The following is a 22,448-nucleotide window of genomic DNA, read 5'->3' on the forward strand; positions in this document are numbered from 1 at the left end:
TTATAAAAGCTTAAGACAGTAATTTAGACCTGTCATTTGGAATGTTGATGCAAATTAATTAAAGGTGTGACCTTTAAAAAGGACCAGTCAAACCACCCTTGTCTGTGTGGGTAACTGCATGATCAGCAAGAGCTCATGGGTTAATCACAGTTAGATGACTACAGGACTCTACAAATGTAGATTCTTGTTTTTATAGCTTCTGTATTTTGAACTATCACAATGATAAAAGCCAACATCACCTTAGAAGTGGACGGTGATGTAATGTGTCCAAGGGCAGAGGGTGCTCCTGCCTTGGCAGGGAGGTGTGGTGCCTGTTCCTCCAACTGGAACCCGTCTTGCTTCTCAGCTCTCTTCAGAAAAAAGCTAAAAGAAGGGAAAAGAAGTTGTGATTTAATGCTGGCAGGCTGAGGATTCAGATTAATCATAATTGGCCTTTAAAGTTGTAAATATCTCCTAACCCTGCTCTGTTTATGGGAAGCTTTCAAAAACAAACACAGAGTTGAGTTGGAGCTTAAAAAAAAGTTTTTGGAGAAGTCTTTTTCTGAGTGCTTGCATTGTACCTGGAAGCTGGAATGAACATGCCATGACATTTTCTCACCTGGTCTTAATCCATTTCCTCTTTCTTAAATTGTCTACTGTTTTGTAGATTCTGATCTTTTTTCCCATTTTTGTTTGTGCAGTTTCTGTTTATCAGCCATGGCTTGCCTCACAGGTTTTCCATGACCTCCTTCATCTCCTCCTCCCCTCCCCTCCCCTCCCCTCTCCTTGCTTCCAAATCTTGTCTGCCATCCATGTGGCTGCCGGTTTGCTAACGCCAGTCTCAGAGGCAGGGACTCACCTGTCCAGTTGCTCCAGTTCTCCCGCCCTGGTGCAGGCCTGGCAGCACCGTGGCGAGGCCAGGGCGGGCTGTGCTGGCCCTTGAGCATGCTCTGCTCCGCTGGGGCTGGGCCACTGAGGAAGGAAGGGTCTGACGCTGCTTGGCCATCATTGTTTGCTTCTGCACCCGGAGCAGGCGCCTGAATGGCTTGTTGCTAATCTCATCAGTGGAAGGTGGCAGTTGTTTACTGGTACGAGCAGGGACTTTCTGTGCTATCAAGACTGAAATAAAGTTCCTGCTGAGTATTTTCATCTTGCTTGTCCCTTCAGGAACCTGTTTGCACATGGCAAAACCATAAGCTCACATATTTGGAGTGTGGCCAGTCGAAGGTCTTGGGTTTCTTCCCAAGCCTGACAGCCTTGGAAAGGGCATTTAGGTCTCTCATGCTCCTGTCAGAAGAAAACCTTCAGCCTAAAGGCTAGTCACTGGTGCTTCCATTTGTCTGGGTTCTAATGTAGTCTAATTGCCACAATTCACTCTGTCCTCATGATGTGTTTTAAAATAGATCAGAGGAGCTAAACCTCTGAGGTCTGGGATGGTTGGCAAGGCTGTTCTGGAGTGTGGCCAGGCAGTGGAGCAGCATGTTGGTGCTCACCCAGCCAGGACAGCACCAAAACATCCTTGCAAAGCTGTCTGTCCTCCTTCCAGGGAGGCTCGGAGCTGGAAGTACAGGGATATGTGTGGGTGTCATGAGCAGCTTGTGCTCCCTGTTGGGAGCAAGCTCTGTCCTTCATCTGTCCTGCTAGATCAAAGACTTGGAGCATACTAGAAATAACTTCTGGTTTTACCTGTTTACTCCACTATTGGAAGCACTGTGGTCAGTAGCACAAAGATGTATTTAGTGAAAAATAAAGATTACATGAAGGTTTGTATGGCATAGCTATAAAAAGGAAAGGATCCATCTTGAGAGACATCTGAAGACAGGTACTAAACTTCATTCACAGTATAATGCAGACGTCTCTGTAGCATTACTTTGATCAGAGTTTCTTTACTCACCATAGCACTGAGTGCAGATCAAATGCCTTTTTTTATCACATCCCTCCCTTCCATATGCTGTGCTAGCTGTGCCTTTTGCAACTATTACTTTAAAATGCCTTAAAGCTTTTTTTAAAAAATGATATGGTCATAATTGTGTTTCCGAGTCTTTTTCAGACCACTTTCTCAACTCCCACGCAGTGAGCCTCAGAAACATGTGGAAATACAACACGGCTATTTGAAATGAAGTGTTCCCATATCCCACACTTGAGCCAAGCACCCCAGCTATTTACTATGTCTGTAGGAACAGGTCTGATGATCTCTGTGATACTTGTGACAGGCAGCATTGGTCTGCTGCACAGAGATGTTTCTGGGCTGGACCTTATTCTTTTAAGGATAAATTTCACATTTTAAATAGTAACAAAATAGTTCTTGAGGCATTTTCCATACATGAAGTGAAGTGGGATTTGATTATTCAGGGCACTGCTATATTCACAGACAAGTTTAGTTTGTTCAGTAGACCCTGGCACTGATGAATTAGAGGCATGTATTTCATCTTAACCCTCTTGACAGGTAGCCTATCCCTTTTACTTGTGTAATACTCCCACTTAAATGCAAATCAGCTTTCAATAGGGAAACCCTGGTTCTGGGCCCCGTAAGTGCTTTGTAAATTTGAACACCAGTAGAAAGCCGCTGAAGAAAATTATTTTCTAAATTGTAGATATTGGGAAATGAAGTGAAAAGAAGCTGAGTGGAGAATGTGTCATTTAAAAAATAAGTCAGGGTAGGTTAGTGGGGGCAGGGGTGTGTTTTTTTTAAAATAACCCAGTTCTAGCAGTTGCCTGACACCTTGAGTTCTGGAAATGTAGGTGATTCGTGGATGCAAACTGCAGCAGTTCTGGTGTTGAGCAGGGAGTGAAGTGTGGATTGGGAATGAGCTGGTTGTTCTGCAGTCTTCAGGGCAGGAAGATTGGAGCCAACCCTTCTGCTAATCATGTTCTGTTTAAACTCTTAACTATACAGATTAGCAGAGTTTCCTTATGTTTCCTGTAGATTGAGGTAGTTTTGAAGTTATTAAAATACAATTGTTTCCTGTTAGAGAACAGGATTTAAGCTGCTTGGCACCAGCTGCTTTATGAAAGGTGTTATGTGAGAGGAGGTTAAAAAATACAATCATGCTATTTTCAGAAATGCTTAAGTTTCTTTTTGTGTAATAAACACACTGCTGAATTTTGTAATATAGTAACAAACTGAATATGTTTCAAGTAATTGATGCTGCCTTTTGGGCTTTGAGTGGGTTTAGTTGTGATTTTTTGGTTGTTGGCAAGTTTTGTTGTCAGTTTTAAGTCGTGTGGGAACAAAGGGCAATATTAATTATCTGGGCTCCTTCTTTGTTAGCCAGTCTTCATATGGCCATTCCCTTGTCAGTCCTGGGAAACCAGTTCTGGTGTATCCCGGCACAGTTGCAGAGCTCTTCTGGCACCTTTCTGGGCTCAGCCGTGTCAGCTGGCAGTTGTCTTGGTTTCACTGCAGGTTGACCACATGCATTTTACTGCTGCAAATTGTCATGCTGTCAGAAATGCTGTGTCTGACTCCTTAGTTTAAAGTAATATTGCATTAGGAACATAAACAAAAATTCTTTTCATACTTGTCTATTAAAAACAAAACACTAAGACTGTTTTTAAAGGCTGGCTTTTGACTACAGATTCTAAAACACAAAAAAAAGTCTTGAAAAAAACGAGAAGCAGGATTTGTGTCTTAGTTTCAGAACTTGCAATTAAATTCTTCATTCTAGATAAATATTTCTTACTCATCTTGTGGAAGTTTTTTGTAGGAATTAAATTCAGTGGAGTCAAAAGAAAACCAAAATTTAAACAAGGAATTATCTCTGTGGTTATATCCTTAGAAATGTCTTGGTTATTAGTATCAAGATTCAGATGATAAGGACTGTGTGGTAAACTTCATTCATGGACTTTTTCCATCTGCTACAATGAGTAGACAGTGGAAAAGGCCCAATGGCCACCACATCTGTGTCCATACCTTTGTTACCATCAGAGCTACCATTTCAGTTAATTTATAACTCTCTTAGGGAGAAGCAAAACTTTATCTCTCTGAGTTGTTATAACTCAATTTGTTTAAGCAACCCTCTTCCTCAGGACTGCTCCTGGTTCATTCACCAGGAGCAAACTGAAAAATAAGCCTGCGGGTTAGTGATTCATGTGTCCTTCTTACAAATAATGTGATGGTATTTGCTTGTTAAGTTGCATCATTCATGGGAGATAAAGGAAAAGCAAATCCAAGATCCATGTGACCTCATGCAGAGATCAGACAGTAACACCATGTTCTCTGAGGCATCAGTTGCATGTCATTTCCGTGTAATTTTTATGCCCATTACTGTTCCAAGTGTAGATAAAAATGCTTAGGAGTTTATGGTATTATAGAAGGGAACTGTTTGGTTTACACAGAAGTTTGGTGAATACCTCATTCTATTCTTATTCTGTCCTCGATTTCTTGCATCACTTAACAGTTACCATGCAATTGTGTGTTTTCTCCAGGTTAGGAACAATATCACAGAGTTTATCTGGTAGAAAGAAGGAATTCCCAGCAAGAGGGCATTAGTGCTAGAATGTGCTGTGTGCTGACTGAGGCAGCTATGCTGGTTTCAGGACACAAGCCATGGTGTTCATTGCTTGTTTGTCACTGGTGTCATTTTGCCATCCTCTTCTCATTAAAGCCATTGTACCATGTGTTGTCATTTCTAGATGTGAAAGACTTGAAGAGCAGTTAAATGACCTGACTGAGCTCCACCAGAACGAGATTCTCAATTTAAAACAGGAGCTGGCCAGCATGGAGGAAAAGATTGCCTATCAGTCTTACGAGCGAGCCCGGGACATCCAGGTGGGTGATAGAAGCAACGACCCAAGTCCTGCCCTTTGCCTGCTCTTTCAGGAACTCATTCACTTTTGAAGTATGCCTGCACTTCAATATTTGATTTTAATCCGTGTAGCTTTATTGCTAAACTACTGCATTCCAAAAGATCCTTTTTCCATTTCTGACCTCTGGGTATCTCTCCAGGTAACATCCTCTGTAAAGCAGGGCTGTGTCCCACACAAAGGGAACCTGCTGCTCAGCTGGAGCAGAGCAGGAGCCAGAGCCCACTTTTTCTGCAGGTTTTTGTATTAGACACTCAATGGGCCGTGACCCAAACACTTTTTTGCAGTCATGTTCCCAGTACACGGCCCTGGGGTGTGGTTGTGTCACTGATTTTACAGCGATGGTTACATACCTCTAAGGAAAAATGGCTTTGTGTGTGCACTGCATTGAGTCAGGAAACAGTTCTTTCTGTTGGCTTTGAAGAAATAAGGAGGTGTTTCTAAAAGAAAAGCTTCTTTTAGTATGTAGAAAAGGTTGTGAAACGAGATCTTGAAGTTGGAGGCCCTTCTACAAAGCAAAGCAGCTGCTGACCCTTACAGAAAAAGGCCTGTTCAGAAACAAGTCTCTTGACTATTATAAGTACTTGCTGTGATAGTTTTAACAGATATCTCAGTTCTGATTGCTCATGGGAAATATTTGTAGTGTGAGCAGAGAGTTGTCGGTTAAGAGTTCTCCCTTTTTCTTGCCGAGGTACTTCAGCCAGGTAATTTCCTCTGAAGACCAAGCAGGCTATGCTGTTCATACATCAGCTGTAACTGATTGTCAAACGTTCTTCCTGGTCACTGCTGTTCGGGACAGCTGAGCAATTCTGCCCTGTGCTTTCAGGGGTCTTAACCAAGGAGAGGCATTCATGTTTCATTGACCCCCACAAACATGATGCAGTGAGAAATGTAACAGGTGACAATGACCTTTAAGTTAAATTTAATCAGTGTCTGTGGACAGTGGTACAATGGCCCCTGGCAGTGTAAACAGGAGGCTGTCCCTTGGAGGAGTGTTACAACAGTCGGGTTTTGTTCTCCTCTCTAAATTCACATGGCAGGAAGATTTAATTGAAGTGGGATTTCTCAACAGTTTTTTTTAATCTTCATCGTACGATTCAGTACTTTTAGTGTAATCTTAAAAGTTGGGACAGCCTATTTTTCAGCACTGCTGGGGAAGAAGGAAGTGTTTTGTTGTATAAAAAACTATTTAAGAACATGGGCTACTGTTGCAGAGGAACAGTCCTGGTTCCTTTTTTGGTGATTAGTCTAGGAAGGACTGCTGCAGATGGCCTATGTGTCTGGAAATTCAGGTGACTCTTGAGGGAAGATTGGTAGAAATATTGTAACTTGGTATTTTCAAGAGCAGAAGTCTCTCTTGGTGTTAAGTGCCTGAAAACCTCTCTCCTTCTCCCTAGCCGCCTGCATTGCATGTCACTGGTATTTTCGTGCAGGTTGGGTTGGTCCAGTTGGGGTTCAGCCCAGTGAAAAGGTCTGACAAATCCCACTTGAGTCAGTGGGGCTTTAAAGAGGTGGATTTGTGCAGGGTAGTCTTCTCCTTCCACCTCCTTTCATTTTGCCTCTTCCTGTAGGCAGTTCCATAAATCTTATGCTTCTTACCCTTCTAGATGTCTTTCCCCAGCCCTCACAGTCAGCTGGAGCTATGCCAGTGCCACAGCTTGCTGCAGTCTGGAGAAGATATCCTTCCTGCAATGGTAGCTGTGCAGTCCCAGCCCTAGTGTCCCTCAGACCTTTCTCTGAGCTCACAGCTCATTAAGCAAGCAGAACACAGCTGAGCCTTTGGTAATTATTTTTGTTGATGTAGTTTCTGCAAGGTTGCCTAGTTTCTGCAAAGGGGTCAGATAAACACAAGTGACTCCAAGGAAGGTGATGGAAGTTGAGGTTCTGGGAATGCACATCCCAGAAGAAGATGAAGATTTCTGGCTAGGCACAGCACTTCTGTCCTCTGAGTGGCCTCTTGCTGAAAAAGCTGAAGTGACCAGGTGGCTGGGTAGCTCCCTTCTGGCAGAAGCTGTGGGGTTTCCTGGCCTAGCATCTCCATGTCAAGCTTTCTGGGTGTGGATGAGGCACCTGGGGTGTATTGCAGGCTGCAGTGCCCAGTCAGCAAGGGGCTTCTCAGATATGGGAAATGGCACTGTTTCCTCTGCTCCCACTGCAGGGCAGGTGCTCAGTGCATGAGCGGTGTGAGGTGAGGGGATGCTCCTGGCTTGGCCTGGTTGGTGAGGTAACAGATGTGAACGTGAGTAACCCAGTACATGCTCTTGCCCACAGGAGGCACTGGAAGCGTGCCAGACGCGCATCTCCAAGATGGAGCTGCAGCAGCAGCAGCAGCAAGTGGTGCAGTTGGAGGGGCTGGAGAATGCCACAGCCAGGAACCTGCTGGGGAAGTTCATTAACATCTTGCTGGCTGTCATGGCTGTCCTCCTCGTCTTTGTCTCCACTGTGGCCAACTGCGTTGTGCCCCTGATGAAGACTCGCAATAGGACGTTCAGCACTTTATTTATAGTGGTTTTCATTGCCTTTTTGTGGAAGCACTGGGATGCCATCACCGGCTACTTGGAACGATTCTTGTCTCCCCCCAGATGATGGTGGCAGGAATGGGCTGCGCCGCTCGCTCCTGGTGCTCTTGGTGAGCAAGTGTGGCAAAGATTAGTCAGCGACTACTCTGCTGAAGTTTTAAAGTGTCTGAGTGAATTTGTTTACATTTAGAATAACGTTTTTTCTCTGCAAGATGCATTGCAATAGTATTTTTTAGATTTTACTCAAGAACTCTTTTGGCAAGAATCCTGGATAATTTTTATGTAGCATGGTTCTCTTTGGATGCAAATCTTAAGATTCTTTAAAGTGTACAAAAGAAATGAATAAAATACAGAAATTTGGAGCATACCAATGGGCAGTTTAAATTGTGGCTTGAACTACTGTACTAAACCTGTCAGGAAGAAAACGTGGTTAGCTTAAGACGAGCAAAGCTCAATCTAGTGCACAGCCTTGAATGATGGTACCACAGCAAACCTGTAACACTAAACTTTTACTGTGAAGTCTGCTCACATTCCATGTCCGAGTGTATGCATTGAGTGGTTTCTTTCCTTAACAAGAGAAAAACAACAACGTGTGGATCCCTCTCCCAGCTCAGCATCTGGGTTCGCCGTTTGTGTTAACCTGACTTCAGTAACTTTCTGTAAGGCTGGCTAACTTGGCTGAGTATATGGAGTGGAAGCCTCATGCCATATACAGTAACTGCACAGTCGTGCTACAGTATTTTGAAGTAGTCCTTGAAATACATATACTCTTTAAGCAGAAGCCCTTGGTCGCACTTTTAAGGTTTTTTTTTAATATATGTATATTCACAGATTTAAAAAAAATCCGAACAGCATACTTGAAGAGTGTAATACTCAAACTCTCAGTGCTTCCTTATTGTTTCTAATAGGATTTTTTATTATAATAATTATTATTATTATTATTATTGGGGTTTTTTTTGAAGGGGTTGGGAGGGTCATTACTTTTTTTCTTTCAAATAAAGAAGTGATGTTTTTAAATGAAGAAATGCGTGAATAATTGTGAGCCGTCTTGTCCTGAAGCAGTTCTGAGAAGGGCAGAGAGTAGTTTCTAGTGTCAGGCTGTCAAATGCAGCACTGTCCATATGCCATTTGTCTGTCCTCCTGAGCTTAAAGATGCAGCATCATGGAAAACATCTGTTTTCTCCATACCTTTTTGTCATGCAGGGCTTTTTTTCCTTTTTCCACATGTGAAGGATGCTTTGTTTCTGTTTTTTGTTTGCATGTCATCTCTCATTCCTGGCCTCAGGATAAGAGCAAGGAATTTCTGTTCATCTCTTCCTAGGAAAAAGACAGGTTCTTTTGAGGAAAGAAGTACTGACTCAACAGTTCACTTAACAGAATGGTTATCTCAAAAATAGTTCTAATTTAAAAAAAAAAAAAACCTGAAAAGTGAAACCAAAGTTTTTGTCCTGTCAGGCTCTGGTAAGATTATTTATGTGTCTGTATCTGTAGTGTGCCATCCTCTTTTTCAGCCACAAGGGACAGCACTTGGTGCAGACACCTGTGTGTGCAAATCTCAAAAGGAAATGCCAGCTTCAAATGCAGCCCCAAGTCTTCACAATGTGCCATTACTGGTGACCTGTTGGTACAGGTAGGCAGCCCTCAAGTCCAAGGAATCTGTGTTCATTCTGTGCTGATTTTTAACTGCTGTCCTTTTCACCATAACAGTGCCAAGATTCATCTTTTGTCTTCATGAAATCTAAAAGAAAACCCTCCAGGATTCTGTCAAAACCATTTATGGTGTTTAGTTAGGTCTTACTGTTTTCCTTCATTCCAGGATCAACTTCCCTCTAGGAATCAAATGTTACCCAAGTGACCTAAACCAGTTGAAATCATACATGGGCATGTATGAGACATGTACAACATACATATACACACATACATAGGCATTGTGCTATGGTACAGATTCTGGGTTCTGAGAAATTCCCTCAAACAAGGTTAATACCTTGAGTGTTTTCTGATTTCCAGCAAAGGCAAGGCCTCCACTGTCCATCTTTCTTCCTCCAAGGGTTCTTTTTTTCTGTAGTCACAGGAAACTCAGGTGCCCTTCCCCCAGGGATCCCAGTACACCTCTCTGTCACCATGTGCACTAATCTGCTCCTGTCCTAATTAAAACAAAGATTGACATTTACAGCTGACTCAAGCCAAAACTGCTTGTGCTTTCTGCAGTGCCACAGCCAGAGCAGAGGTGTGTGGCCATTCCCTCCCTTGCTCCTGGCTCCGGTGAGGCTCTTCTCTAGTGACTCATATTTCTAGGCTAACTATCATCTTGCCATTTTCCAGGTTTTTTCAGAAACAAATGTGTGAATAACAGTAAGAACTGATTTGGCACATAACTGAAATACTTTGTTGCCTTTTTTTTTCCTGAAAACTGGCCTTTGTACCTCTTTTTCTCAGTCTTGTTCACACTACAATTGATTAAGATAGGTTTTCATGTGGTCAAATCAGGAAGGAGTTAAAAACCAGTGGCTCTGGACATTTAGTGTCTGTAGTATTTAAGGAAGTGTTGTCCCTCTTCTTTATATCCTAATTTCATTTCTTTTCTCAACTCTGTCATATTCAGTAAGTATCATTTGCTAGCTTGCCAGAAAGTGCAGGCTTAATAGAAACTGACATCTCAGAACTCTTTGGTGAAGGCCATATACATATGGGTCTGGACAAAGTGTCTGTCTCTTTCTCTCTCAACAGTTTCTTCCATTCCAGAAAGTTGTCTGCAGTAACGTCATGTGTGATGCTGCATCCACTTCTCATATCCTAACGCAACTGCCATGTGTTTTGCCTTTTGCACTAGCAGAACATTTTGGGGTTTTCCTCCCTCTTCAATTTGAAAGTCTGTGATGATTTCTGATAGCTTAATGATGATGTTGTTGGAAATGTGATTCTAGCTTTAAAGCTCCCTTTTCTTGTACACGGTTGTGTTTGCTTTCCTGATGGAGTGTTTCTGGGTGACGCGTAGAGAACAGTTTCTGCTGTGGGTGTGAGTGCGTGCGTGTGTGAGTACCTTTAATAGCCTCCTTTGTAGATAAAAACTTTTTAGTGACCATCTCTGAGTGGCAGAATGTTTCCCAAAACATTTCATATTCAGAGTTGAAGTGATTCAGAAATTGCTTAGATGTGTTTAGCACATACTGCCTTGGCACATAAAAAGGGAAAAATATGATAGACTGTTTAAGTTCCAGGAGCAGCACCTCCTCATTAACATTTGAGAGTTCAAGTGAAGTTCATCTGTTTCCCCTATTTCCTTCAATATAAAGAAGAAAGAAAATCTTGATGCAAAAAAAATATTTTTAAAACTTTTAGAAAGTTCTTTTTTCTCTCAGCCTTATTAATTTATTTCAAGGGTATTCAGCATGCTCCCAGCAGTTACTCTATTGGTTTATTCCAATCCCATGTGTGCTTAGGTGAGATCAGATGAACTGCTGACTTACGTGCGTGTTGCAGGAAAGCACTGTCTGTCAGCTTTGAAAATATGCATTTTTAAAATTAAAAAAAGAAAAGGCATTATAACAAAAGAAGCCAAGCTACAAAGGGTTCAAGATTGAGTAGTTTTGCCAGTTTTTAAATGAATTCTGGAAGTGGCTAAAGAGTTACCCTGTGTGTCTGTGTTGTGTATGCCAGGTGGTATAGTCGTAGGCAATTGACTTAGCTGTAAGTGTGTTTTAAAAGTGTAAAAAAAAACCAGAAAAACTCACTTGCACGGGTTGAAAAGTACAGAAATGACACTTGTGAACGTAACACTGTAGTTTATAGATCTTAAGCTGCTAATTGTTGAGAGAGATTTACATTTGTCTTGTCTGATTGTCGCAGATTTATCTGTGGCAGTTTTACTGTATATAAAAAACTTTAAATAAAGACCTCAGCTATTAACGCCGGTCTAGTCTGGATCTTTCTGGAGGGGCGAGGGCAGGGGAAGGGAGGTGCTGTCGTGGAGGAGTGTGTCAAAACTGCTGAGCCCTGAGAGCTCAAAATGTCGGCAAGTTCTCCATAGCTCTGATTGTCAGACTTTATCCTACACTCGGCCAGCCACACACCACTAGGGCACAACAAAAATAAGCTGGTGTCAGTGTCTGGTCTTGCAGGTGTAGGAAAGGAGCAGCACCATTGCATTCGTCCTCATTGATCCTTTCCAGCCCCCTTGTGCCTGGGACAGCCTCTGGCAGGGTCCCTGCGGCCACCCTGTGACTCAGTTTGCCGGTCAGTTCAGTCAGACTTACCCACCAAGTGTCTGTCTTGGAAGGACCAGAAGTTGGTCCTGTGTTTTTCCACCACTGGTCGGTAGCCTGCCCTGTCCCAGATGAGAACAGCCCTTGCCTCTGTGGACTTTGTCCTTAAGGGATTTCAGGGCCCACTCTGTGTGGCATGCGTATTTAGAGGCAGGTGCACTTGTAGCATCACCCGTGTGTCTCAGGGAGCTTGTGATGGAGCCGTTCCAGGCCTGGCTCAGTTTGGATGAGAAAGGCTGCAGCTGCCAGGACAGCACTCCTTAGCAGAAAGCTCCCTCTCCCTGAGCAGAGGCAAGAGACTGCACAATGTTGGTTGAGCCCCTGCTGTAAACAAGAGATATTTTGGCTACTGTGTTTCATAGAAGAATTTCTGAATCCTTTATTATTTGTAAAAACTGAAAGTGAGCAGATTCCTCACTGGTGTGGAGAAGATACTTGTTCCTCTTGGGTTTTGATCATGTGGTATCAGGAACAAAGAACCAAGAAGGGAATGGCAACAATATTTTAAGGATAAAGGTACAGAGTCCTTTTCTCTGTTTTCACAGAGATGCAAGTACTGTAAAACCAGCAAGAGATCAAAAAGCAAAAGCAGCTGTTTGCAGGATTTCCCCCCTGTAATCTCACAACCAGAATGCAAATTCCAGCAGTTTATGGATGAAGCAAGTCCCTGGTGCTGTTTTTGCTAGAGCTGTCTGACTCAGGATGGGACATGGTTGTGAGGGTAAATGGTTCTGCATTCTTTCGGGACGGTCACCTGAGAGGTGCTGGCTGTGGCTCAGGAGCAGCAGGGGACCATGATGAACAAAGGTGAAAGCACTGGCCTTCTACTCCCATGTCAACAGATTTAATCTGATAATGCAGGGGATTAGGTGGTGCTACTTTTGGTTAGTCTGTGGGAAGTGGTTTGATAGCTCCACCCAGGTCCTGGGGAACAAACAGGGATATGGCAAGGGTACAGCCAAGCTGGGTTACAGCAGTGGAGGTGAGGAATTGGCTCATGTTTCTCACTGGAGCAGTCATTCTCCCCGGCCAAATAACATCACTTTGATATGCTAATAGTGGAAATTTTTGCAAACAGCCAGCTCCCTACCACAAAATACCAGTCTTTAAGTTGTTTCTTAAACACCAAATCAACTGGTGTTAAAGTGTTGGTCAGTAGTTCATCAGCCTCAGTGGACCCTCCCTCACTGACTGGAGTTAGAAATAGGAAGAGGGTTCTTTGCTGCCTGAGTTAGCATGAAATAGAATATCCCAGGGCAAACCAGCTCTGCTGAGTGGCTTGCACTCTAGCCAGATCCCCTCTGAAATTAGGAATAAGAGTCACCTTTGAATGTGTTCTTGGCCTTTGTACCAGCCTTGTGCCAACCCTGGCCAAAGGGGAAAAAAAAAGTAATATTGCCTGAGAAGGGCCAGAGCCGGATGGGAAGATAGGCAGTGTGTGTTCAGCCCTCTTCCTCAGTGCAGCTGTTCCTGTAGTCCTGCCTGCTTTCAGCTGATAGTCTCCTTGACTTAGAACCAAGAGGTCTGAAGGCATTCAAAAGTTCCTCCACTACACATAAAACAGTGTTTTCAGATTGGGGTCACCTATCAGACCTCTGTTGCAACAGCCTGAGGACACCTCTGGCTCCAAATCATTGTTTGAAGAACGCCTAATCCTGATTGTGACCTCCAGGGAGGAGGATGCCTGAGAGCCCGTCTGGCCAGGATAGAGAAGAGTGTGACAGCACATTGCGCTATCTGGTCAGTCAGCTCCTCAATTCCACCTGCTTCTGGCACTACTGACACATCTGCACATCAGCGAGGTGCCTCCCCATTCCCTGAGGGTGAACAGGAGCTCTGGGCCAAGCCAGCCCCGTTCCTCCTCGGCTCTGCTGAGCATTCCCTGAAGGGGATGGTGCTGACACAGGTGAGCACACTGAGGGGGAGGCAGCTGCTTGGTTTGCTCTGGGAAGGAGCTGTGACAGCATGGCTCATACTTGTCTCAGACACACCCTGAGAACGAAACGAGATATTTTACAAATATCCCATCCTGCTTACCTGGGCAAAGGATCCTGAGAAGAGAACAGGGACTGAATGAGGAAGCAGGTGACATTTCACTGATGGAGCACTCCTCAGCAGAAAACATCCTCAAGGAAGCAACATCCCTCCACCCTTGTGATTGTTGTCTCACACGTCTTGAAGCAGTTGTGACCCTTGGCATGGGTAAAACAGTCCTGTCCCACACTGCTCAAGAACTTGGGTTATGTTCGTCCAAAAATGTTTCATTGAAAGATGGTTCACTTTTTTCAGATCAGCTCTCCACCTCCATTGAGCACATCGGCATTTCCCTCCACCTCTGGAAACAGACTGGCAGGTAGGTATCAGCTGGCATTCCATCTGTCCCGTCCATTGCTTTCCCAGCTGGCGAAGGCCGGTTGTTGCTGGGCGCGACCAGACTGGCCCAGGCGAGGCCAAGTCTTCGCTACCCCGAGTGCTCAGAGCCGGGCCAGGGGGTGCCTGGGGCACTGCTGCCGCGAAGTTACAGGGACGGGATCTGGAGCGGCTGATGGGAACCCTTTTGGTCTCGGAGTTAACGGAGGGGCCCTGAAGGCTTCGAAGGCTCCGGCCCGAGTGACCCGCGCGGGTCCCGCCGCGCCCTGAGGGGACTCGCGATCCCCTCGGCTCTGAGGCCGCCTGGCGGCGATGCCTGGCACTGCACGCGCGCGCGCCCGCGGTCTCAGGCGACCCCTGGCGGCCACGTCCGGCAGCGCGGGCGGAGCCCTCGGGCAGCGGCCGGGCCCGGGGGCCGCGGGGGCTGCGGCTTGGCCGCCGTGCCCCTGCACCCCGCGGGGCCGGGCTGCACCCGGCATCGGCGGGACGGTGCGCAGAGGACATGGGAACGGGCACCGGCAGCGGGGCAGCTGGCACAACCCAGCCCGCCGGCTTGCAGGCACTGCCGGAGCGCCCCGGCTCCGCCGCTGACTGCTGGGTCAGCGCTGCCGCGTCCCGGAGCAGCGCTGTGCAGCGCGGGGGTACGTGCAGCCCCGGACCTGCTCGGTCATACAAACACCTCGCCGAGGCTATCCCGGGCTCCGGGGCATCCCGGATGCACAAACGGCCTTGCCATGCAAATGTCCCGGCCGCTCCACCGCAGGGCCACGGGCAGCCGCTGCAGCAGCACACCTGTGCTGGTTCTGCTGGGCAGGACCCCTCTCCCCCATGGTTCAGCATCATTACGGCAGTAACTCAGTGGTTATTACTGCTCGGGTGCAGTCCTGTTTCGTGTTGGCTCGGATGGGGAAGAGCCTCTCTGTCCCTGCTCAGGCTTTGCAGGCCCTCTCCCGATCCCGGACAGGGCACCAGGCCTGCGCTCGGCTCCGTGTCCCACCTGGAAAGGGAATAGGCAGACACAGGCTGCAGATCTGCAATGCCTCGTGCTCCCTGCTCTGAAGGGAGCCATTCTGAGGGGTAATTGTTCATGGGACATGCTTGACAGCCCTCAAACCCGCAGTCACATAAGGCTGAATGCTCTGCTTCTGTTGTTAAGCATGGCTGGGTCTGTGATTACAGTGCAAATCAGTCATTTGTCTGATCTAGACCTTTCCTCTCTTCTCCTCAAAGTGGGGCTGGAGTCTACAAAGATCTGCTGACAAGCTCCTCCCTGCTTCATCCACTGCAGCTCTGCTGAGCACTCAGACCTGATCTCCTGCTGCTGCCTCCTCTGTTCCCATTCCTGCTCCCATTCGTGATGTCTTTGCTCACAGTTCTGGCTCTAGAGCCTTGGTGTCTCCTCTGGCTCCCAGAAAACGTGCTGTCCTATTTGCTGGCTTGTCCCAGAAACAAAGGGGAAACCATGCTGATCAAGGCTCCCCAAGCACCAGCCTCAGCTCTGCTCTATCGGAGTGGCGTCCCCACCTACAGAACTCACAAAGCAACTTTTTCTTGGATACATGGTAGCTTCCTAAGAGAAAATGAAATTGAAAAATCATGTGAAATTTTGAGGTTCTTCGAGAACAGGACAGAGAGAACCTAGCAACAGTGGCTACATTGATAAATTCCCCATTTCCTGACACGGGCTGGGAAGGAGGGACCCCTGCAGTGGCAGGACTGCAGAGTGATGGGGGCTGGAGGTGGCAGACAGGCCAGCTCAGCAGGCGCATGGTAGAGCAAACAGAACTGGCAAGCACAAGCTGCCTGTGGCCCCGGGGCAAGATAAACCTGCAGATTTTCAGCCTGAAGGTGTTCCCTCCTATTAGCAAAATGCCCGTCATCCTTCTGCCACATCCCCCTTCTAGAAGTTGCCAAGAGCTGCACCTTTTTCCAGGTGTTACCTACATCATTAATTACTGGGGGCAAGGCGTGGCCTCATCTGAAAATGGGGAGGCTGTGAAGCGAGGGCTGTGGGGCCAGGGCACAACTGTGAGTTGGGAAATGCAGGGACTGGTCTGGGAAAGGGCTTTTAATTGAGCTGCTGAAATCCTTCCCCCTCTCCCCATCAACAGAATGAAGTTGGGTGTTCTGCTGTCCAAGGTAATGTTTTTTTTTTTGCTCTGGTGTATGGACAGTTGTGGGAGCTGCTGGTGGAACCCCGTGCAAGAATTCAAGGAATGTAAAAGGTGAGGGAGACGGCGTGTCAGGTCCTTGTGCGGGGGAAGCTCAGCCCCAGGGCGGGCTGTCCGCACAGCAGAGCCGAGCCTGGGCCCGGGGCTGGGCGCTGCAGGGCCCCGGCGGGGCGGGCGGGCCGGGGGCTCCGGCACCGCGGCCCCGGCGAAGCCGCTCCTGCCGCGGGGGCTCGCAGGGAGCCCCGAGCCGGCTGCCCTGCAGGGCCGGTACACCGGGACACCGGGACAGCCCCGAGCCGGCTGCCCTGCAGGGCTGGTGCACCGGGACAGCCCCGGAGCCCCGAGCCGGCTGCCCTGCAGGGCCGGGACACCGGGACAGCCCCGAGCCGGCTGCCCTGCAGGGCCGGTACACCGGGACACCGGGACAGCCCCGAGCCGGCTGCCCTGCAGGGCTGGTGAGCCCAGGGGTGTGCAGAGCAGCAGCGAAGCTGACCCTGCCTGGAGCCCCGGTCAGACGCAGAAACACGTGCGAGGCAGGGCTGGTCAGGATTATCGCCCTTGCTAGGCTGACCTAAACGTGCTTTACACACGGCGGTACCAGTGAGCAGGTGTGATAATGGCAGTGGAGTGGATGGATTGCTACTATCTGGGTTACAAGGGGCTTGTATTTAATCATGCTCAGTTTTCTTTCCCTGATGCCGAATTTCTGCTCTGGTGCAGGGCTCACCAGTGCCCAAAGCAGCAGCAGCAAGGCAGCAGGGGCCTGCACCCCAGAGACCTGACCCGGTACTGCCCTGGGGTGATTGTTGGAGCAGAATCATTGCAGGCATCAAGCCCAAGCTCATTACAGAGGTGCTGAAGGGCTGCTCACATGACAACCAGCTTCCAGGGGACAGTGGGTGGGTGAAGCCCCTCCGAGATGGCTTGGCTCACACCTCATGCTGCTGTGGCTGTGGCACCTGGCAGAGATGGCCCACACTCTGCTGCCTTCTATTTTTAGGGTTCCCCTTGGAGCATGTCCCTGCAGATCTTCTCAGGGCAATGCTGAGCCTCAGCTGCTGGAAGACCACTGCCTCCCTCTGAGATGAAGGCACTGGGAAAGGTCACAGGCCAAGAGACAGCCAGGGCCAGCCAGAACTGTAATGATCCTCCTGGCTAAACCACTCAGACCCAGAGGCATCACACAGGGGTTTCCCCTTGCCGAGGCATCTCCCTGCACTGAGACTGGGGACAGAGTGGGACGAGGTCAGTCCAGGGTACCCCTGCACAGTCAGGGAGCCAGCAGCCCCAGTGCTGTGTCAGCCACCAGCAGCTCAGAGAGCCAGTGCAGGAGTGGGGTGGACAGTGCTGGTGCCCCAAGTGCCTCCCCGCAGTGACACCAGGCCACATCCAGGCTGCAGGCATGGACTGAGCAACAGGAAATTCTGATGGCCAGTGGGGGCCCTAAGACTCACTGCTGGCTCCGCTGGCAGCAGCACTTCAAGGCCCCACTGGACGAGCTCCTGTTTGCTCCCAGAGGTGGGAGGTCTGGTGCAGGCTTTGGGGAGGGAAAGGAGGCAGAACAGAGCAGGAACTGGCTGGGCTTTTCTTGCCGTGCTTCCTGTGGCCACTGCCTGTGGCCATCCCTCCTGTCTGAGACCAGATCATGGTTTTTAAGGGTGCTGGTTTTGCTTCTCTGTTAGCCTGCTCTAGCCCTGACTCGCTTCCTTTCCCACCGCTGTGGCATTGGGAATGCTGAAGGATGTCCTCCTGTTCCCATCCTGGAGGCTGGCAAAGCAGGGGCTGCTGTACTTTGCTCTCTTGCCTTCAGCACAAGCAGCGTCAGTAACTCGTCAGGTCACTGACACAGGCTGAGGTTCAGGCTCCCCTAATCACTGTTCCCCCCATGGCCTCCTGAGCAGCAGTGAGCCAACGCTAATCACTGATTGAGTTGGTTTTGTTTGTTGTTGGCTTTCAGATTGTGGGCTCTTGCCCAGGTTTGGTTTGGGTTTGTTTTTTCTGGAGCATCCGGAACCCCAGAGAATTTCTGACTGTGCCGGTAGTTGTCACAAGATCTAGATCATGACAATCCATCCCTGTCCTTTCAGGGGAGGTTCTGTGGAGGGCTGAAGATCTTAATCAAGTAAGCTTCTAAAACAGGCTTGGAACTCTGTCTAAGAATGTGTTAATTAATACTCAGGGTTCCTGCCAAGCAGCCTGGGAGGCCAGTCCTCCTCCAGCCAGGTGTAGGAAGGTGAAGTTACAAGATCCCTGATGGTATTGCCTAAGGTCTCTTGGCGAGGTGGGAGAGATGTTAGAGCACCTGCCCTCCTCCAGTGCATTTCCTCTGTCCTGTGAGGGGCAGATCAGTTTTTGTCATGGTCAGAAAAAAATAAAAATCACAAAGCCTTGTTGCTTGTCCACCTTGAATCACTATCAGCTTTGACAAGCTTTGTCTCCTGGCTCCCAGGATACTGCCAGCTGAATCTAATCCTGTTGATTTGATAATATATCTAATCTGACTTTCTTGAAAATGCCCAATATATGGGAGCTTCTGTTTTCCTACTTGAACCATCTTCCCTCTTTGCCTTCTTTCTCTTTCCCAGCTGGGGCCAATCTGTCTGGGAAATAGTCCAATTTATTTCCATCTGATGGGAGCGGATCCCAGCTCCATTCCTTCCGTCTACTTCTGAGTTGAAATCAGCCTAGGTCATTATTTTGAAATCCCTCATTTTCCTGCTCTGTATTTTTGCTGCAGCTTTTCTCCCTCATCAGAGGCATCAGTGGAAACACTTCCAAATTTCTCTTTCTGAGGGGTTTTCCCAGAGCAACCATCACACAGTCAGCATGACCTGGATGATTGAGGTCCAGACAAGGTGTTCCCCACAGTTTAGACCTTCCTGTGGTCTGAGCAGAAGCACCAGTATCCCATATTGGATAAAACTGAAACTAGCAGGTCTGGCCAGGCCTCAGTCTTTGCACAATCATGCCCTAAGGGTCAGGGCACCAGCACTTTCTCTCCTGTGCCTCTGGTGGCTGCTGCTCACCCTGTGGGACAGCCAGGTCTCTGTTACTCAGCAGTGTGTGGTTAATGCACCCATCTGCTTTTGCTCCTGAGGGTGGCCCCGGGCCTTGGCTCTGCCTGTGTGGGGCACCAGTGCTGCTCCACATGGGAGGGATTTGCTGCCCTGCTCCACTTGCCATGGAGCCTACCTGGGGCTGCAGCTCCACCTCTGAAATGGGCCCTGAGCTGCTTCTAACTTTATTCTGGTGACAAGAGAATCACAGCTGAATTGTCCAGCTTATGGATCCCCGAGTAAATTAACTGTGATTAATAAGCCACTGCCAGAATGAACCATGCTGCAGGCTTATCTGTGTAATCCCTGCTTCTGTGTTTAAAGACTGACAGGAGTGCCAAAAAAAAAAAATCCAGACAAAAAGATAAGGGCTGAAGATGCAGGATGGTGTCTTGAAAATTTAATTTAGCAGAGAAAATATCCCTTCTAAAACCACTTTATTAACTGCTGTCAAGAGAAAGCCATTTGGCCTTCACGTGCTGTGGATGAATTCAGCCAAGTTGTGTCAGACTGCTCTGAAGTGTGGCGAGTGCCATGACCCAGGCCCTTCGCTGGGCTCTGGGTGCATAAAATCTGCATGATTGCTCTGCAGTGGGGCTTGTCAGCAGGGACTGCAGCTGGGTTATGAATCACTTTAATTTGTCATGTGAGCTGGTTTCACACCAGCATCTCTGGAGGGAAAATGCTGGAAAGCGGGGAGGGAGGAGAGGGGGAATGTCAGATGCTACCCTCCTCTTCTATCCCCCCCTCCGGGTTCTTGATGGAAATTATTTTCCCTCTCCACCAGCTAATGACTAGTCCTAAATTAATAAGATGGAGAGAAGTGGCCAATATCAAATGTATGGGTTTTGTTTTCACTTCTGAGTCGAAGGTGGCCACAAGTCATAGTCTGTAATGATGGGGGATGTTATCAGTCACACCATCTGACATTTTGCCAAAAGGTCTCTTTTGTCTCCTCTCTGAAGTGTGAAAATAAGGGATATTGTTTCTGGTGTTCTGTAAAGAAAAATGTGAGTTGCAGAGCCTTAAGGAGCCATTAGATGAAGGAAACCAAAGAAGGAAAAAAATGTCAAGAACTCTTTCTTCAGATAATTACACAAATACTGGACCTCTGGGGACACTTAATGGAAAACATTTTAGGAAGCACCTGAAAATCTGCCATGAAAATTTCCCATCCTGGCCATGCCATTGTCTCCTGCATTCTTTATTTGGATAATTCTGAGAAAAATCAAAGACTCAGATAATAATTTGATTTTTTCCTTTATTTGGTATTTACTTATTCAGTTGCTGTTAAGGACAATAAAAATGAAATTACCCACTCCTGACTGAGTTCCCTCAACACTTAGGTAAAGTACAGAATTGTACAAAACATCTAGATTCCCACTGCATGTTATCCTGAGCAGCAAAAGCATAAACCAAACATAAGCCCTCTATGGAGACAAATTATTCACCCACCAAAATAATTACTCACTGTGGGCAAGTAGGCTTTTACAAGGTTGAATTTTAGAAATGCAGATGAATGTTACAGCTGGTAAGAATTCATTAGTCAATGAATCTGCAGCAAAGATAAGGAGACAGAGATTTGTTTTTCTTAAGTGGAAAGGGTCCCACATTATGATGCTGTAAAATGAATGCCCTGATCTCTTCCTTTCTCAAATCAGAAAAGTGTTTGGTTGTCTGTTTTAGCTTTAAACTCACAATAAGATCTCCTGAAATTAAATTACTTATTTTCTTGAATAGAGTGGTACCATTAGCCATCTTGAGAGAGGGCTGCTCCCTAGAGAGGGGCAGCAAGTGCGAAGGTGCAATCCAAATGCCTTTTCCAGTGCTCCCCTCGGCAGGTGTGCCCTGAGCCAGGGACCCGTGTGGCCGCGGTACAGCCAGGTGCGCGGCTCTGGGGGCACCTGGCAACCTCAGGCTGAGCAAGGAGCTCCATCTCGCCCTGGCCGTGCAGCCAGCCAAGCCCTGAGCTCTGGCCAGCGAGCTGTTTGTCAATGTGGCCTTGCAGCAGGCAGCTCCTCGCAGCAGCGAGCTGCATCCTGGTAAACAGCATATGTGAGAAGGAGCTGGTGGAGCTGCCATCGAGAGTTTTCCTTCTTCCAGATTCTGGCTCCCCCACCAGCCACAGACCTGCTGCTGGAGCGAGCAGAGCCCGGCTCTCGGCAGCACGGATGGGAATTGGGAAAAACCACCCCACAACAGACGGGAGCTGCGTGCGGCACCGGGGCGGCTCCTGCCGCAGCACGGCACACCTGTGCTACCCGTGCAACCCGTGCTATCTGTGCTACCCGTGCAACCTCTGCTACCTGTGCACCTGTGCTACCCGTGCTACCTGTGCTACCCGTGCTACCTGTGCTACTCGTGCTACCTGTGCTACCTGTGCACCTGTGCCCTCGTGCTACACGTGCACCTGTGCTACCTGTGCACCTGTGCTACTTGTGCTACCTGTGCTGAAGGCTGCTGTGCCCGCCCGCCTGTGTGCAGCAGGCATTCAGACGTGCCATCCACATCTACTGCTGCCCAAAGGATCAGCTTCCTCGGTTTCTTTGTATTTCCTGAATCCATTCACTCTTCTCTTGGCTCCTCTGGTGCTTCCCTCCCCCCTTCCTCCAAAGACTGTGTGGAGGATGCACTCATGAAAGGAAGGAAGAGTTGGCCTCTTAGGGAGGAAGTAGACATTAGTACTTTTTTTTTTTGGTCCAATTTTGGAACAAAAAAGCTCCAGCCAGGAACTGGTCTGATTAGGTCTTAGGATGAAACAGATGCAAAGTTTCATGTGACAAGTAAAGTGGCACATGGAAACTGATGAATTTTTACATGCTATTGTTCCCCATCTCTTGCATGGGATCTGAGCTGTTAGATCTGTATCTGATTAAGTGTGAGACCCAGCACAGTAACAAAAGTGTTGGCTACCAGTTTCTTAGTGGTCATTCTGGAGCTGGAGTGTAATATTCTTTTGAAATAACGACCACAAATAGGTCTTCTCATTTTAAAACAACCCCACTTCTTTCTATCTTAAAAAGAATGAAAGGAGAACAGCTTTGTTAATAGTGCCAGAGCTGGAGCAGAGGTGCATTTACGTTCAAAAACTTGCATTAATGCCCAGCTGCAAGAGTTTCCAAGCAGGACGAAAGCCAGCAAGTCAAAGGAGTTGGACAATTACACTCATTTGTCTGCCTTGTTGGCATTGAAATAATTCAGGCAAGGCCAACTGTGTCACTGGGATTCTCTAAGGTATAATTTAGGCATGAGATGTTTACAATCAACTCTCATTTGCATCAACTG

At 47.5% G+C, this 22,448-nt stretch overlaps 1 protein-coding gene across 3 annotated transcripts in view; it reads left to right on the plus strand.

Annotated features, from left to right (window-relative positions):
• Window positions 1-11,197, plus strand: part of TMCC1 (transmembrane and coiled-coil domain family 1) — a 72,876-nt gene extending 61,679 nt beyond the window's left edge. For all 3 annotated transcript variants that reach the window (XM_058031886.1, XM_058031885.1, XM_058031887.1), the window contains 2 exons: window positions 4,615-4,750; window positions 7,057-11,197. In XM_058031886.1, coding sequence (XP_057887869.1) covers window positions 4,615-4,750; window positions 7,057-7,371 — 451 coding nt within the window. In that variant the 3' untranslated portion in view covers window positions 7,372-11,197. The remainder of the gene's footprint in view (window positions 1-4,614; window positions 4,751-7,056) is intronic.
• The last annotated feature ends 11,251 nt before the right edge of the window (window positions 11,198-22,448 follow it).

The sequence above is a fragment of the Melospiza georgiana genome, chromosome 11, assembly GCF_028018845.1.
Source record: "Melospiza georgiana isolate bMelGeo1 chromosome 11, bMelGeo1.pri, whole genome shotgun sequence".
NCBI classification, from domain to species: Eukaryota; Metazoa; Chordata; class Aves; order Passeriformes; family Passerellidae; genus Melospiza; species Melospiza georgiana.